At 38.6% G+C, this 15,501-nt stretch overlaps 1 protein-coding gene across 2 annotated transcripts in view; it reads right to left on the bottom strand.

Moving 5' to 3' along the window:
- Positions 1-8,788: 8,788 nt before the first annotated feature.
- gfra1a (gdnf family receptor alpha 1a) overlaps positions 8,789-15,501 on the bottom strand; it is an 87,254-nt gene continuing 80,541 nt past the window's right edge. For both annotated transcript variants that reach the window (XM_070840841.1, XM_070840842.1), the window contains 2 exons: positions 11,370-11,417; positions 8,789-10,022 (listed from right to left, as the gene is read on the bottom strand). In XM_070840841.1, the coding sequence (XP_070696942.1) occupies positions 9,870-10,022; positions 11,370-11,417 (201 nt within the window). In that variant the 3' untranslated portion in view covers positions 8,789-9,869. The remainder of the gene's footprint in view (positions 10,023-11,369; positions 11,418-15,501) is intronic.

The raw sequence follows: 15,501 nt of genomic DNA, 5'->3' as shown, positions 1-15,501 counted from the left end.
TACTGGTGGCTCCCAAAGTCTCCAAAAGTAGTGCAGGAGGCAGAGCCTTCAGCTATCAGGCTCCTCTCCGGTGGAACCTCCTTCCAGTTTGGGTTCGGGGGGCAGACACCCTCTCTACATTTAAGAGTAGACTAAAAACCTTCCTTTTTGACAAGGCATATAGTTAAGGGCTGGATCAGGCCTTAGACCAGCCCCTAGTTATGCTGCTATAGGCTCAGACTGCCGGGGGACTCCTATGGTGCATTGAGCTCCTCTATTCTCTCTCCTCCTCTTCCTCTCCATCATTATGTCTCATGTCAGCCAAATGTCTGCCTCTAACTTGCTATCTTCCCCGGAGCCTTTCTGTGCTTTCTCATATCTCAGGTTCCTGTGGATCCTGGTCCAGTAATATCATACTGCTAATCTTTTAGTCACACTCCTATTGTTAGTGCTATAGTCACTGCTAGTACGTTGGTTGCTGTTTGTGTTGTCTCTCTCTCTCTCTCTCTCTCTCTCTTTCTGTCCAACCTCCACCCAACGCGGACCCCTACAGAAGCTGCCCACATTGAGCCTGGGTCTGTTCGAGGTTTCTTCCCGTTAAAGGGGAGTTTTTCCTGCCACTGTTGCTCAATATAACATCTGATGCTGCTCATGTGGGAATTCTTGAATCCTTAATTTTGAATTCCTGAATCGTTGGGTCTCTCTCTAATTAAAGAGTTTGGTCTAGACCTGCTCTTCATGTAAAGCATCTTGAGATAACGCTGTTGTGAATTGGCGCTATATAAATTAAGATTGATTGATTGATTGATTAATGAAAATGTAGGCAAATAACAGGAATAATCTGGAAAGTTAAGGGTTATTTGCTTAGGCTGTAGATAGACCTGTAGATAACCTTTACTATATCATAAGCCAACATAATTGTAACCCTTCTATAATAAAATAAAAACTTTAAAAAGAAAAGTTAAGTTGAACTTAAATTAAATGAGTTGACTCATTGAACATTGTACTGAACTTTCACTCAACAACTAAAAAAAAATTCCACATGGTCTCCCTCCAAAAACAAAACACTTGTCAAAGCACCAATGCAATGCCATGTGCAGATAAACACCGAAGCAGTTTGATGAACCCTTAGAAGACGAAGCACAACGTTCTTTGAAGACACAAATCCATTTAGTTGTCAGATAGACTCCATACTATTTGAAATGTGTCATGTGGTGAGTTAGCCAGCAAGGAAGAGACAGTTACCTTGAAAATTTGAGCCGGCAATGAAGGCTGTGTGCAAAAGGTTTTAAAGTGAACAAGTAATTTAGAATAGAAACGTTTTGAAAGAATGAATGGAAATAGATGAATAAGCTCCTCATTTGTCGTGCTCATTCAAACTACATCCCACATACTAACCCTAGCAGACAAAAACTAGCAGAATGTGTACTTCACTTCAGGCTACTACCTGCTGGTTACTGAAATATCATAAAATATATTAAATACATTCACCTCAGTAATATAATCAAAACTTTAAAAGCATGAAGTCCTTTAGCTCATACAGTGCAGTATGCTCTGTTAGCAGTAGCATGGGTGCATATGTGATGGGAGAATGAACTCTACATAATAGAGAGTTGTACTTTTACTGAATTCTGATTTAATGCAATGCTGGCAAATTATCTGTAGCTATATATGATGGAAGAGTGTGGAAGAGAGACTATTCTTTAAGTTAGGGTTCAGTGTTTTGCCCAAGGAAACGCTGACTTCGACATGCTGACTCATAGCTAAGGATTTAACCACCGACCTTCCGATTGAGGGACGACCCACTCTACCTCTGAGCCACAGCCGCCCACTAAAATGATTTGGTGATGAAGCTCATTCAAGTTTCAACAATTATGTAATTTGCAACTGTGACCAAGCACCATTCCTTCTACCCCACTGCATTATTGCTGCAAAAAAAAAAAATTATAATGCCTCACTGTGCACAATAGGACTTTAATGACTGTTAATAAACTCTTAATCTGTATGTGAATAGCTGCCCGCTATCCAAAGTTTAATTTCCTTGCATTTACTGAATGTCATGTTTGATGGCTGTCTTTACAGTTCTGTTTTTGAAGCTGTGGGGGTTTAATTTCAGGATTGTATAATGTATTTGTAATATGTGACTCAGTTACAGGAGGGAAGGAGGTGCCCTCAGACCATGTGCTGTTTGAATCTGTTCCTGCTCCTGTATGACCGGAAAAAGACAAAGAAAAAGTATACCTTAAGGTTATCTAATTTTAATATTTTAATCAGAATTTGAATGTTTTTAATTTAATCCCCCATCAATCTGTTTATACATAATTAACCCTTTTCATTCTCCAAGTCCACACCTCATCTATTCCAAAACTGTATCAAAAATGTATTATATTAATTTTCTTACAATCAACTTGCTTGATTGACTAGTCATTACACATTGGAACAGTCATCATCAGTCATCTGTATAAACTCACACCCATAAGCTTTCCATTCTTTCTGGATCTCAGTGCTGCATTTAAACCTAGCATTCATACTATTTTATAACAAAAAATGGAGATGTGAGTCTCCAGCGTGGTTAATTAAAGGGGTTCCACAGGGATCCATCTTAGGTCCTCTTTTATTTAACTTCTATACACTTCCACTGCAGACACATTATACAGAAACATAACAATAATTATACTCATCATCCACAATAACATGCTGTATCTGTATGACTTTGGATGATTTCAGTTCTACTACTATGCTTGAAAAATATAGACTACAAATGTAATGTAGGCAAAGAGACAAGATCAGATAAGACTTGATTCCTTCAGAGCTGAAACAGATCATCCATTGATCAACTAGTTGATCAACAAAATATTATTCTGCTACTATTTTGATGGGGCAGCTGTGGCTCAGTGATCAGCAGTTTGATCCTGAGCTCCTCCAGTCTGAGTGTCGAAGTGTCCTTGGGCAAGACATTGAACCTAAACTTGCTGCTAAAGCACTTCTTCAGTGTGTGTCAAAGAATAGCCTCCCTTGTGAATGGGAGAATGTTGTGTAAAAAGTGCCTTGAGAGGTCAAAAAGACTAGAAAGACACTATACAAGTACAATACCTTGATGAAGTATCTTCATCAATTAATTTTGTCATCAATTTTTCAAAAATACCAAAGATCCCTGGTTCAAGGATCTAAAATGTGAGGGTTTGAGACTTCTTTGTCATATTTGATCGTAAATTAACTGAATATTTTTGGGTTTGTGTTGTTCAGAAAAAACAGGCAATTTGAAAATGTCACTGTGGGTTGTTGTGACCAAACAGTTGATGTAAAACATGGAGTTTTCAAAGTTTCTCTTTGCCTAAAAGTGATGTTTGAGATCTGCTTTACGACTGTATAAGCACTGGTCCACACAGTGTGGACAATAATTCAAATATATTATTAAAAATAGCAATATCATGGTGAAAAATGCTGCATCACAAGCAAATGTTCTAAACTAAAAACTGTATTCCTCTGTAATATGCCCGCAAGTTTGAAAAAGTTTGAAGTACTTATTATGAACAGTAACTCAGATCCTGCATGAAGCCTTGTGCAACAAGTGGATTTATGGCCAATTCTCAGACTAAATAGCAAATGTGGTTATACTGCAATCACTGCTATTATGGTGCATTGTAATAAGGCTTGAGGATGTGCAGTAAGTCAAATGGTTGTGCTGCAAAGTAATGCAGAATTATGACTACAAAGTATATTCAAATGTCAGGCTAATTTCCTGGCATTTGATCACGATGATGTACAGACGTCAGACCATTTTCTCATCACTCCACAATAATGTTTTATTCATAATGTCAAAACTGCATCAGTAGGTCCTCCATGTCAATGACTAGCAACACCATTTGCAGTTTCTCTAAATTGTTTTCTGAAAAGTTACCTCATTCTCAAAAAAACACACACACAAAAGGCAAAACTCAAATTTCCTGCAAAATAAAACTTTTATGCAGTCTTTTCAAAATAGTTGAACACTAATTTGCTCAATATAAAACAGTACTATGAACATAGATATGAATGCCTTATCTGTTTCTGACAGGCCACAACACATTAACATTATCAACATCACAGGCCATGTTCTTTCTGACCAAGCAGCAGGGAAGTATCAGCCAGCATAGATTATCTAACATAAATTCATCTTCCATGTCCAGGCAGACACGTGGTCCACTAAAGTGGATCTCATCAGAGATCAGTCTGTCTTTGCTCTTCCTCCTCCTCTCTCTCCTCTGTTGGCGTCCATTGCTTCATCACAGCAACATGTGTTTTCCCATGTAAGAAGTCAGAGTGGATAGTAGGAAATGTAAAGCAGCAGGTAGTAGGATGGAGGAGAGCGTGGACTAAGAATTTGAAAGAGTACAACTTCAGCCCCCCCCCCCACTCTCTGCTGCGCTTCAGTACTACCTCCAAAGCCCCTCCCCTCAGAGGAGGTGGTCATGCACACTCACGCTAACCACAATATGTATTGGCATCCACAATGATGTGCACCTGTGATGTGCACCTGTGGAAGCAGGCGGGACCGCAGGGTGGCCCACTGCTGGCTGCCGATCTCCTTCCTGGCATACTGGTGTTTCAATGTACATCATGTGCATGAGCAGTGATTGATACTGCGTTAATCTGAGACTCCTGTGATTGGTTGTTTTCATTCAGGCGCAGTGGATTCTTAAGAATGCTACTGGGAGCACAAGGAGAAGTTTTAGCAAATATGAAGTGAAAAAAAATGAAATTATTTTTTTCATAAAAGTTACCAACAGCTGCTTTAAGTTTGGCATTTTGAATGGCAATGTGTTCCATGTGAGCACAAAAGATTTTATTCATGTAGATTGAGCCGAATGTAGAATAATACGTTGAGTGTTTTGAAAAAAAGTGTTTGTTACAGTGAGTTACAGGCTTTGGTCATTGTGTGTCTCAAGTACCAATGTTGATGTTGGAACATTTGAGAAACTGTAATATGACACTAAGCCATGAGGCGTGTGTAAGCCATCACTTTTGTATTCAACTCATGGAAATTTTCCAGGAAATTAAAGGAGTATTTTAATCCGAACTAGGATTAACCACAAAAGAGAGCACTTTTTTCCACCCATGATGGTGAAGTCAAGTCATGAATGCCTGAATGTGTTTAGGCATAGATAGTGAAATGGTTAGGGTAAAAACATTAGGGTGAGAGCCAGTCAGATGCACAGTGGGGGAGGGTAGATTAAGGCTTGATTTCACCATCCTAGAAAAAAATCAAAATAAATAAATAATAATAATAATAATAATAATAAATAAAACAGGGTTATGGACCTTGTGGAAAGGAAAAAGCCTAAGAATACAATAAAGAGCCAAATACATCACCTACAAGAAACACAAACAGACATATTCCTGGAAAAAGTCGAGGCTTGAACAGTTTTCAAACACACCACAGTTGATGAGGACTTAAAATCCATTAGTGGGTTTGACTCACCTGTCTGAATGGCATTCTGTAAGCTTATTCACAGAGAAGTCCTCAGCAGCCGGCATCAGTGACGTCATTCCTAAGCTAGTTAATGATAGGGTTTTATTACTTTTATGGTTTTATGAATTGTATCAGAATTGTCAAGGCTATTTTGTGTATAGGTTGATTCAAATACAATTGATTTAAATGTTGTTTCAAATCCACAATTGAATTAATTTAGCAGTTATGTGAAACACTAAATTGCCTATAAAGGTTGCTGTAAAGCGACTTTCTGTATGTGTCCCACTTTTGCATATAAACTGTTTAATTAAATCTTATAAACTCAAATTAGGGAAACGGGTGCTAATGGTGGCCTGCCCTAGCCGCCCCCCCCAGCGCTCCTTTGTTATTCTATAAGGTGACTGTGGGTCATGATCACTGTTTGTTTTGCAACTGCGAATAGGATGAGAATTGATTTCAGCCACAGAAAGCTTTCCTGCAAATGTTATTTGAAAGACTAGATCTCAAAATGTTTTAGAGAAAAGTTCTTTTATTGACTTTTTTGGGGGCATTTTTCAATTCATTCCACCAAAGTGGTAATGGATTTTTAGCTGCTATAACTCCTTAAAATTATCTTATGTTATGTTATATATGTTGCGGAATTAATTATTTTCCCTTCGCATATATAAGGTTCACATGCCCGAGGATTTTCTAGTGTCATTTGAAGAATGGTATCAAGGAAGCAGAGGGATAATTTATGTGGTTATAGAAGATATTGAAGACAAACTGAAGTTTTTTGCAGATGAACACATCTTCATTCAGATATTCACAGGATTGACTTCTGTCTCTTTATTTCTGGTTTATCTTTTGTTTCTGCTCATGCACCACTGGGTAACACAGTGTTACTGAGAGCTCAGTCGGCCTGATATGACCCCTCCCCGTCACGCCAGTTCACCAAAGCTAAAAAGTTGTCAGAAACCTCAGATGACTCTTATATCTCACGTCTTTGCTCCTTACATTTCCTCTGGCTTGGTAACCCACGGTCAGCAACATTAACTCAGAACGTCTTATCGGGCTCTCGGGATCACCTCTGATGACCTTCAACTTTCTTTAATCCTTCATCTCACCTATCTGTCTTTTCAAGGTGTCAGCCTGTTTGTCTGATAGCTTCTCACCATCCTCGTTCAGTAAAAATAACACCACGTACAAATAGTCTGGGTGATTTAACAGTTTTAATCATAACCTTTGTACAATAGATTTTACATTTTCACAAGCTAAGAAGTCAATGATGCCGGATATCTGAGGGAGTCTTCATCTCCAGAAAGCCATTTTTGGTATTTTTCAAACAACAGATGGGAAGGAGATGGACAGCAAACATCTTTAACATCTTTAACTTTTTTATCCAAAAGTGGGATCCTAACATGAGGAGGAGGTGACTCCAGTTTTGAGGCCGTCTGAACTCAGAGGAATCCTCAAAGAAAAGTGAAGCACTGAACCACCCGTTATAAACATAACCTCGTAAGTCTGAGAAATATAACCAGTCTCAGTCAGCGGTTTTGTCGTGTAGCAACTCAAAGTATTTCTTTCTATCCTAACAGCATCCATCCAAGCTGTGGGAATTTTCCCGCTTGCCCACTTCTGGACACCATAAAAAGCCTTCAATGGTTTAGTAGGAATATATTTGTTTATAAACACAGTTTTATTTCCTCCTCAGTCACCATGCAAATCCAATTTTTGTTTTAAGATTAAAACCAAAATAAGTATGGCACCGGCACTGAGCAGTCTTTAAAAAAGTCCATCTCACTCAATTCATCTCATGAAAACAGCAAAAATTAGTAAAAGATAGAAAAATAAATTCAAATCTTAGCCAAAAAAATCAGTACTGTATTTAAGCAATGTCATAAATGGGGCTATTTAACTACAGTAGGAGAGTTGCATTGATATCCTCTTTGTCAGATGCAATAATATTCCATAACCATGTACATACTGGGAGAAATATACACATATGTTGTTATAAAAAACAATATTCTGGTTTATTCAATGTACTCTATGTTGTATCTGAATGTCAAAATAGCTCACAATGCTCTGGAATAGAATATCATCAGACATTTATTTGTCCAATTTATAGTTTCAGCCAAGTACATACAGTGCATATACCATGTTTATGCTTGGTAAATAACATTTAAGTTCTACTATACATCAATCATGTTTTGAGAAGCTACATAAACCCAAGCAGCGTGTCAAAAAAAATGCTCCTGTCTCCAAATAACTAAAGTAACTTGCTGAACATGCCACAGTTGATGCATATTAACGTCCGATTCACGAGTTGTAAGGAATCTGTCAAAATGAAAATGCTTGTATTTCCCGTGGATAGAATTCAGAAACCATACGCCTCCATCGGAGAAGCTGATGAAAATAAAAGCATCGACATCTGACGATTGAACGTGATTGCGGCGCTGTTTCCCAGCAGTTCTCATGAGCAGACATACAAAATGCTTTGACGATTTACAGACAGTACGTAAGTCATGTTGGATAAACAGACAGACTTGACCGATTGCTAAACCCCCTTTCCCAAACATTTCTTTATTGGAAACTTAGCATCTGTCAAGGCAAAGCAGCTTTTGGAAGCTTTGTCGTCCAAACAACTGAATACTGAAGTGTTCATGGGGCGACTAAAAGAGCCATAGTCAGAATCAAGCTTGAAGGGTGATGTCAGTTTATTTTAACCTTTGCAGAACCAAAAATGCGTAAGAGCGATCATGGATCATCAAGTGCTGATTGTTTGACTGGGACCTAATTTGATGTAGCAATCAAACGCGCAACAAAAACCCTTTATGTTGGTTCTCATTTTCAAATGAGTAAGCCATGAACAGCGAAAAGTCAGCTCGAGTAGGTTTCAACACACAACACAATCAACACACAGAAATCCATTCGCTGCAGTTGATGCCACGGACAGTCGTCCTTTTGGCCGTCAAAACTGATGGTCATTCGCCATAATTTAGAAGTGTGCTTTTTGAAATCAAAGGCCAGTTATAATAGAGAAATTACAATTTCGAGTAGCAATTCTGCCACAATTATTATGGTAAACCGCATATATGCATACATGACAGTTGCAGTGACTAAGGGTGGTGGGGCTTCACAAATGGTCAGTTTCAAGCGATCGCACCCTCCCCATACACGTGTTGACAGTTTCACAATTGAGGCAATAAGTCGTAACATTGAACTGACAGAAAAGGATGCTTTAAGCTTTGGAGCAATGGAGGTGTGAGTTACCCTTTGAATATACTCTACAACAACAAGCCTATTTTTTTTTTTCCGCAGCTCTTGTTTTTGTGGACGCAGCGCAGCAAAGTACATTAAAACTAAAAAAGGAAAAAAAAAAAAAAGAAAAAAAAAAATCAGATGAAACTGCAGCAGCTTCTCTGTCACCTTCCACAGAGAAACACTGAGCATGGCTTGGACTTTTAACAATTACAATTATGTACAATCACTAATGAGTGGATTCAGCCATCCACAGCAGCGTATAACCTACTGTCCCCTCATCTCTCTGTTAGCAAAAATTTGGCGTAAAAAAAAAAAAAAAAAAAAAGAAAAAAGGGAGCAGAAAGCCTGGTGCTGTGTGTGTTTCTGTGTGTTTCTTTCTGTCTGAATGTGTGAAAATGTGCAGTATGTGTTTGTGGGTCTTTGCTTGTGTGCTTTTGCCAGCGGCGATGTGTGTTCAGTATGAGCTACAGTAAAGACGGTTTGGGCGTGAATGTTCTAATTTCTCTGATGTTTCAAGTTATTGTTGTTCACCCTGAAAAAATAGGCTTTTTCAAGTGACGTTTTTTTGTCGTGTAAATATCCACGTGGACCTTTCATAAAAACGTAAAATACCAGATCACTTTATTATCAAAACATACACAAACCACAGAGGAGACTGAATAACACCTAAAAGGCTGCCCAAGTGATAAAATGTAGCCGTTACTGAACTGACTGTGACTTTTAAGCGAAAGATCCCACCTATAGCCTCAACACACAAACAGACTTGGGTGAACTGATTTGACAATGCTGAAAATCAATGCTAATTTACATTGTGTGTACCTATCCAAGAGCCACCCGCTGTGGTTTATTGGAATGTAGTCCTCGAATATTTTCTCATATTTGTCCAAGTGATCAACACGAAAGCTTTAAATCCCTTATTTTTTCAACTAACCCAAAGGGAATACACAGCCAAACTCAGTTAACACATATAGTAGATCACTGTTATAGCACACAGCTGCAATGCAAATAAAACAAAAAAAAAATCCCCAAAATTCATAAAAAATCAAAGTAGGAATCAAGAGATAATAGAATCCAGAGGGAAATAAAAGTACAACAGGTATTACTGAGAAGAGAGGATATAATTTCTTGTTTTGCTTTTTCTTTTATACAAATGTGTGTTTGTCAGTCCGTTGTAGTCTGCATCGAGGCGTCGAGGCTACAAGACGCTCGGTGAGGAGAGCCCCAGCAGGCTGCAGTACCACAGCCACAGCAGCGGGGGCAGCAGAGAGGCCACGCCTGCAGACCTTCTTGAAACAGCTGAGTTCCTCAGGATGGCGTTGGATGTACTTGGACCGTCTAACTGAGGATCCTGACAGACGAGACAGAGAGAATAAGTTTAGTGTAATAACCTAAACACTCTTATCTATGTGAGCTATGTGAGACTCGGTTTAATCAGTTATTCGTATTCGTGAAAAGATACTGAGCTAATTTTAACCCAGATTCACAGATGTCTCACACACTCAAAGGTGGTTGTGTTTTCTGCTCCAAGAAGACACTGGATGAAGTTGAACAAGAACAATTTCCTTCTACATCCTCTACATGAAGCTCGCTTGTCAGCATCCTCTGGTGAGGCCCATGATACTGATCAGGCAGATTACCGGACTACTACTTACTGTATTTGTAACGGCCTGGCAGTCGATGCACCTGTTGGTGCAACCGACCCTACTGGTATCTTCTAGCCACTGGGCATAAAGTGGACCTGCACTTTAATTTATGCATGCATGATGTGGAATACCACAAGACACCAGGATGTTGAACTCAATAACATCAGCTGTAAAAACTCTTCAATATATTCAGCTGGTATGACACAGTAAAAAAATGTAAAGTTTTAAAATGCCACAGTGGAAAGCTGAAAATTAATTGCGTACGCCTTTGTGTGTGTACATTTGCATGTGCCACCATGCATAAGTTTGTGTATGTAAAGAACTTCACCGCCGGTCTTTGGCTTGCTAATAAAGCTTCAAGCTAACGGCTGGGTCATCTCTCCCGGACCTGTCCCTGCCTCTATTAAATGTCAGTCCAGCGCATAACAGTGCCTTATTATTGTACAATGACATTTACAGTGAACTTTAAAAGCCATGAGATAAGCAACAATCCCATTTCAGCCTCAAAGGAACTACAAAGAACAGGAGTTTAAAAAGGAGGCTGGAAGGATTGCCGTGGCAATCACTGTCAGAGGGAGGTCAGACACTTCCAAAAGCAAGGTCTGTTTAGAGTTTGTGATTATTTGGTAACTCAAGCAATTGCCTTGTGGTCATAGATATTTGTTTTCTGGCTTGAAATGGTAACACAAATTATATGATGAGGGTTTTTACTTTTGACCAAGTGTACTGACACAACCCCAGATTGGGTGCTGTTCACAATTCAACTGATACAGGTACTGGTCTCAGGAATTCAGCACCAGAACCCAATGATATATTTTTGGTACTTTACACTGTCTGTAATAACAGACGTCATTACAGTTGTAAAGTACTAAAGTCCAAACTTCTGAGTTTCAGCATTGTTATTGGTGGTTGGCAGTGTTTCCTTTCTGTGTGGACTTTGCATGTTCTGCATCTGGAGCAACATTTGTTATTCATTTTCTACATACATTTTAAGATTTAATCGTGGATTTTGCAGTCGATTTTATTATTATAATAATCGATTACAAACTCACCACGCAGAAGACACGATCAACAGTTGAGTTAGACTTCAATTTCTGAGCCTGCAACAGAAAGATACAAAGAATCACAATCTGTGTATGACAACCCAAAACATCCACACAAAAGATTTGTGTTTGTAGTGATATTTTTGTTAAGGAAAAAGATTGAAATAACAGGTAAACAGATTAGTGAAGTTTCAAGGTTAACTAACTTCTTAAAGTTTGCATCACAACACATCATACAGCAGACCTGAAAGTCGACTGTAGTTAATTTGCTTTCAGCAACAATTGATGAAACAATCTAGAGTCTAATTAGACAGAAAACATTCTGTCAATGTATTTACACAATAGGTACAAGCAACACACAGACACCAGTGTTCACACACTGTAACTAAACTTCCAATAACCATCTCATTCAATCTGTACATTTATGAAAGCTTGGTAGTGATCTGATCATACAAGCTGATTGGAAACTAAAGCTAAATTGCCAAAAAATAAAATAACCTTGGAGAGTTGACCCTGAGAGCCTGTTAAACTTTTTAAAGCCTCTGATATTTTCACTCAGAGGAGAAGAAGAAGCGCAGGCCTGAGCACAGAGGGACAGTCAAAACCCAGACTCTGATTTCATCTCAGATTTATCATTCGATGTCTGTCCCCTACTCAAACACTCTTTGATTCTCTCTCTCTCCCTCGCACACACACACACACACACACATATACACATCTTCCATGTGTGTAAATAAAGGTTAGAGGCTGCTCTGTGATGACAGCAATTACTGATACTTTCCTTTGACAGCCTTCAGTGGAATATATATATATATTTTAGTGCAATATAATATTCGCTGAAACGACTCATAAGACAAACAACTGGATTGGCCAGCTCTGTGGCTCTGAGGTCGGGGTTTGGTTCTTGTCACTGCATTAGTAACTTGTATATTGGTAAACCAACCCAGAGCAGTAAAAATGTAAATGTTGGACATTGCTTACATACAAACAATTCTGAAATCTGTGCAGCTAGAAAAAGACTGTGGCAAAGGTACAGTTAGGGTAAGGCAACAAAGACACTTGGTTAGAGTGACAGAATTTCCCCTTGGGGATTAATAAAGTATATTGATTAATTGATTGATTGATTGATTAACAAAGTATTCTGATTATGGTTAATATAAAGGTGTAAGCGTAGGACTTTGATGGCGTGCAAATGTCTGCTGTGCTACATGCCCACCCAGCATCCCATCCTCCGTTCCCTCTCTTTCCACACAAAGGGCACACTAGTGTTTGAGCTACTACAGACAAAAATTGTGAGGTTCGTCCAACATACATCTTTAAATGCTACATCAAAAATATCCTGTGATTTAAAAAGGATATGATAGGATCATCCAATGCAAATTAAACTGAATGAGCTTTTTTTTTGTAAGGCGCAGCAACAAATGCTACAACATTAAGCGTATCAATCTCAGAGTTCGTTTAAGGAAGGCATTACTTTATGCACCTCATTAAAAAGCTCGGCACTATAAGCTCACCCCTCCAATTTATTGATATTCTATATGGAAAAAAATGAATACAATCAACCCATGAACAGAAAAAAAAACGACAAATAAACATGACATTTGTACACTGATGATGCATCACACTGGTAATCTTCACTCTCTCCTCTGTGTCTTTACTCTTCAGGTAAAGTTCTAAACATATCAGTGATTACCACTTGTGTTGATTGCAAACCCATGATGAGTTGATGTGCTGATTTGCAGCACAGACCTTGTAATCAGCATATTTTTGTCTGTATTTGGTAAATAAAGCAGCTGATTGGGAGTTTGATATATTGTGCAGGGGTTTGTGGCTTAAGAGAAGATTTTCTCCTTTGCCTCTAATGGCCTGTATACTGACCTGCATCTCTGTATTCAGGATGGATGCTGTGGGTGAATTTAACTCCAGTTTTGGCTTCTGGGTATTTATGTGTGTGCGCTGTATGTGTGACAGAATAATAAATGCCTCTGGTATATAGTGTTGTGAATTAAGCCCAAAAATAGGGATGTACAGGAAGTAGCAGGCATGGTAATACAAAAAAGTTAGAAACCGTGTTTTGTTATTACACGTTTGCTTCAGCATTAAATGAAAAAAATAGCCAAAGCTTGGGTGGAAAGATGTCTATAAATCATGCTGCATTTGCAGGCCTCTGCATAAAGACCCAAACAAAAGCACGAGCCAAGAATCTCAAGCATGGTAGCAGAAATTATACGAGGTTGTACAGAGTCATTTTAAGTATCAGTGACTAAATCCAACTAATATCAGTTTGTGTTTCATGATAAGGTCCCATCTGTGTGAGGATGCATTAGTTTTAAACATTGTGCCATCTCAGACAGAAACACTGGGAGATCATGATGATAATAAACGTTTACGGCTTCTTGCTCAAGTCTGAAATCCTGAGGGCACTTTGAGTGGTTCACAGTAACGTATTTGCAAAATGAAATTATGTGAATGTGAATTTAGAGTGTAGTTTTTCAATTTAGACGTTGGGCTCCATCTGCCACCGCACATGTTGTTTGCGGTTATAATGTTGCCACTATGATTCAAAAGTAAACAAATTCAAAAGTTAAGAGGCTGATTTTTAGAAGTCTTGCTGAAATAAGAGAGAAAAATTAATGGCACAATCTGTGTTCTCGGTGTAAACATGCACCTTCCGAAATTCCCACCACTCAAAACTCAATATTAGACCTGTCTTTAACTTCTAGAATAATAGACAAATATAATATAAAATTTTGTTTTCATGAAGCTGTTTGTGTCCATTTTGATTCAGAACTAACAAAAGCAGCAACTGAATCATGTTCTGTCACTTACCTCTAGTGCTGTCTAGCCATACATACATTTTTGGCTTTATTTTGCCGAGGACTTCACATATCCATCTCTATGACTTCTGAGATGGGTGGCAAATAAAGTAGTAGTAATAAAGTAGATATCACTATCGTTTTTGCAATCTCAGTGAAATGTCCCTTGAAATTGGCTCACAATTATGCTGTGAAAGCTTTGCTTGTGATTGCATGCATCTGAAAATCATATAAACTACCTTGCAAGTATCCTATAATATTAAACAACTTCAATGCCAAATCAAAAAGATTTGGAGGCAAACAAATTCAAATATACATTCCAGCCTTGTGTCCGCAGGTTGGCATTTGCCTAATACCTGCCTGTTCTGAAAAGTCACATTAGCATGTGGTCGATTTCCATATTTGTCCAGGGCACTTCTTGCCTGCTTTGGAGTCAACTATATTCATAAGAGCAGGCTGATGGAGCCCTGGGGTTTGCAAACTGTGTGTTGGTGAATGTGTGTGTATGTTTGCCTCTCTGTTCTAGCATGTGTATGTGCATGTTGTTTGTCTGTGGTGGGTTTGTTGTGGGCCCAGCTAGCTCCGTTGTGTGATGAAAAAAGGAAAAGCAGTCCTACTGGTGTTTTAATTTCCGCTTAAAAGAAAATGGAAAGAAAGCATCTTCTCAAAAAAGAAAGAAATCTGCTACTAGAACCATGTGTAATGCTGTACTATGAGCTAAATGCTAATGTGGGCATGCTATCAATGAAAATGACAATTCCAAAATAGTGATGATAAGCAGGTATAATGTTTACGCTTAACAATGTCTACTAACCATGATGGAATGTATCAAAGTTCGTACCAATGTGTCTGGAAGGTGTACTAGAGGAATTTTCATTAGAAGCCAAAAACGTCAACGTTTTCAAGTCAGAAGTCAGAGAAAAGGTCAGTACGATTCACCCTCTGAGGGGCATGAAAGTTTGTATGAAATTTCGTGATGATTTAGCCTGTAGTTGCCGAGATATTTCAGTCTGAACCAGTCAGCGCACCAACCTCGGGAGCCATGCTGATTGGCTAAAAAGAGTACAGTCTTTCAAGTGTGGAGGACAAACTAGAAAACTGGATCTCCTTTAATTTAGTTTGAAGCTTACGGTCAAAAGTACTTTCCTTCTGTTGTCTGAAACTCACAAAGCGGTCAAACTTGATTTGAGAATATTGACAAAAGGGAAGGTGGAATGTGCACAAGTCTCGGTTCAAACTGAGGAGCGTAAAGCTGGTTTCACCTTCCTCTTTTCTCCACCCTTTGATTCTTTTCGTTCGAGCAAAGGTAAATGCACTGTAAGTGT

This window comes from Pempheris klunzingeri, chromosome 12 (assembly GCF_042242105.1).
Source record: "Pempheris klunzingeri isolate RE-2024b chromosome 12, fPemKlu1.hap1, whole genome shotgun sequence".
NCBI lineage: Eukaryota > Metazoa > Chordata > Actinopteri > Acropomatiformes > Pempheridae > Pempheris > Pempheris klunzingeri.
This window is presented reverse-complemented; position numbering and strand designations above follow the sequence as displayed.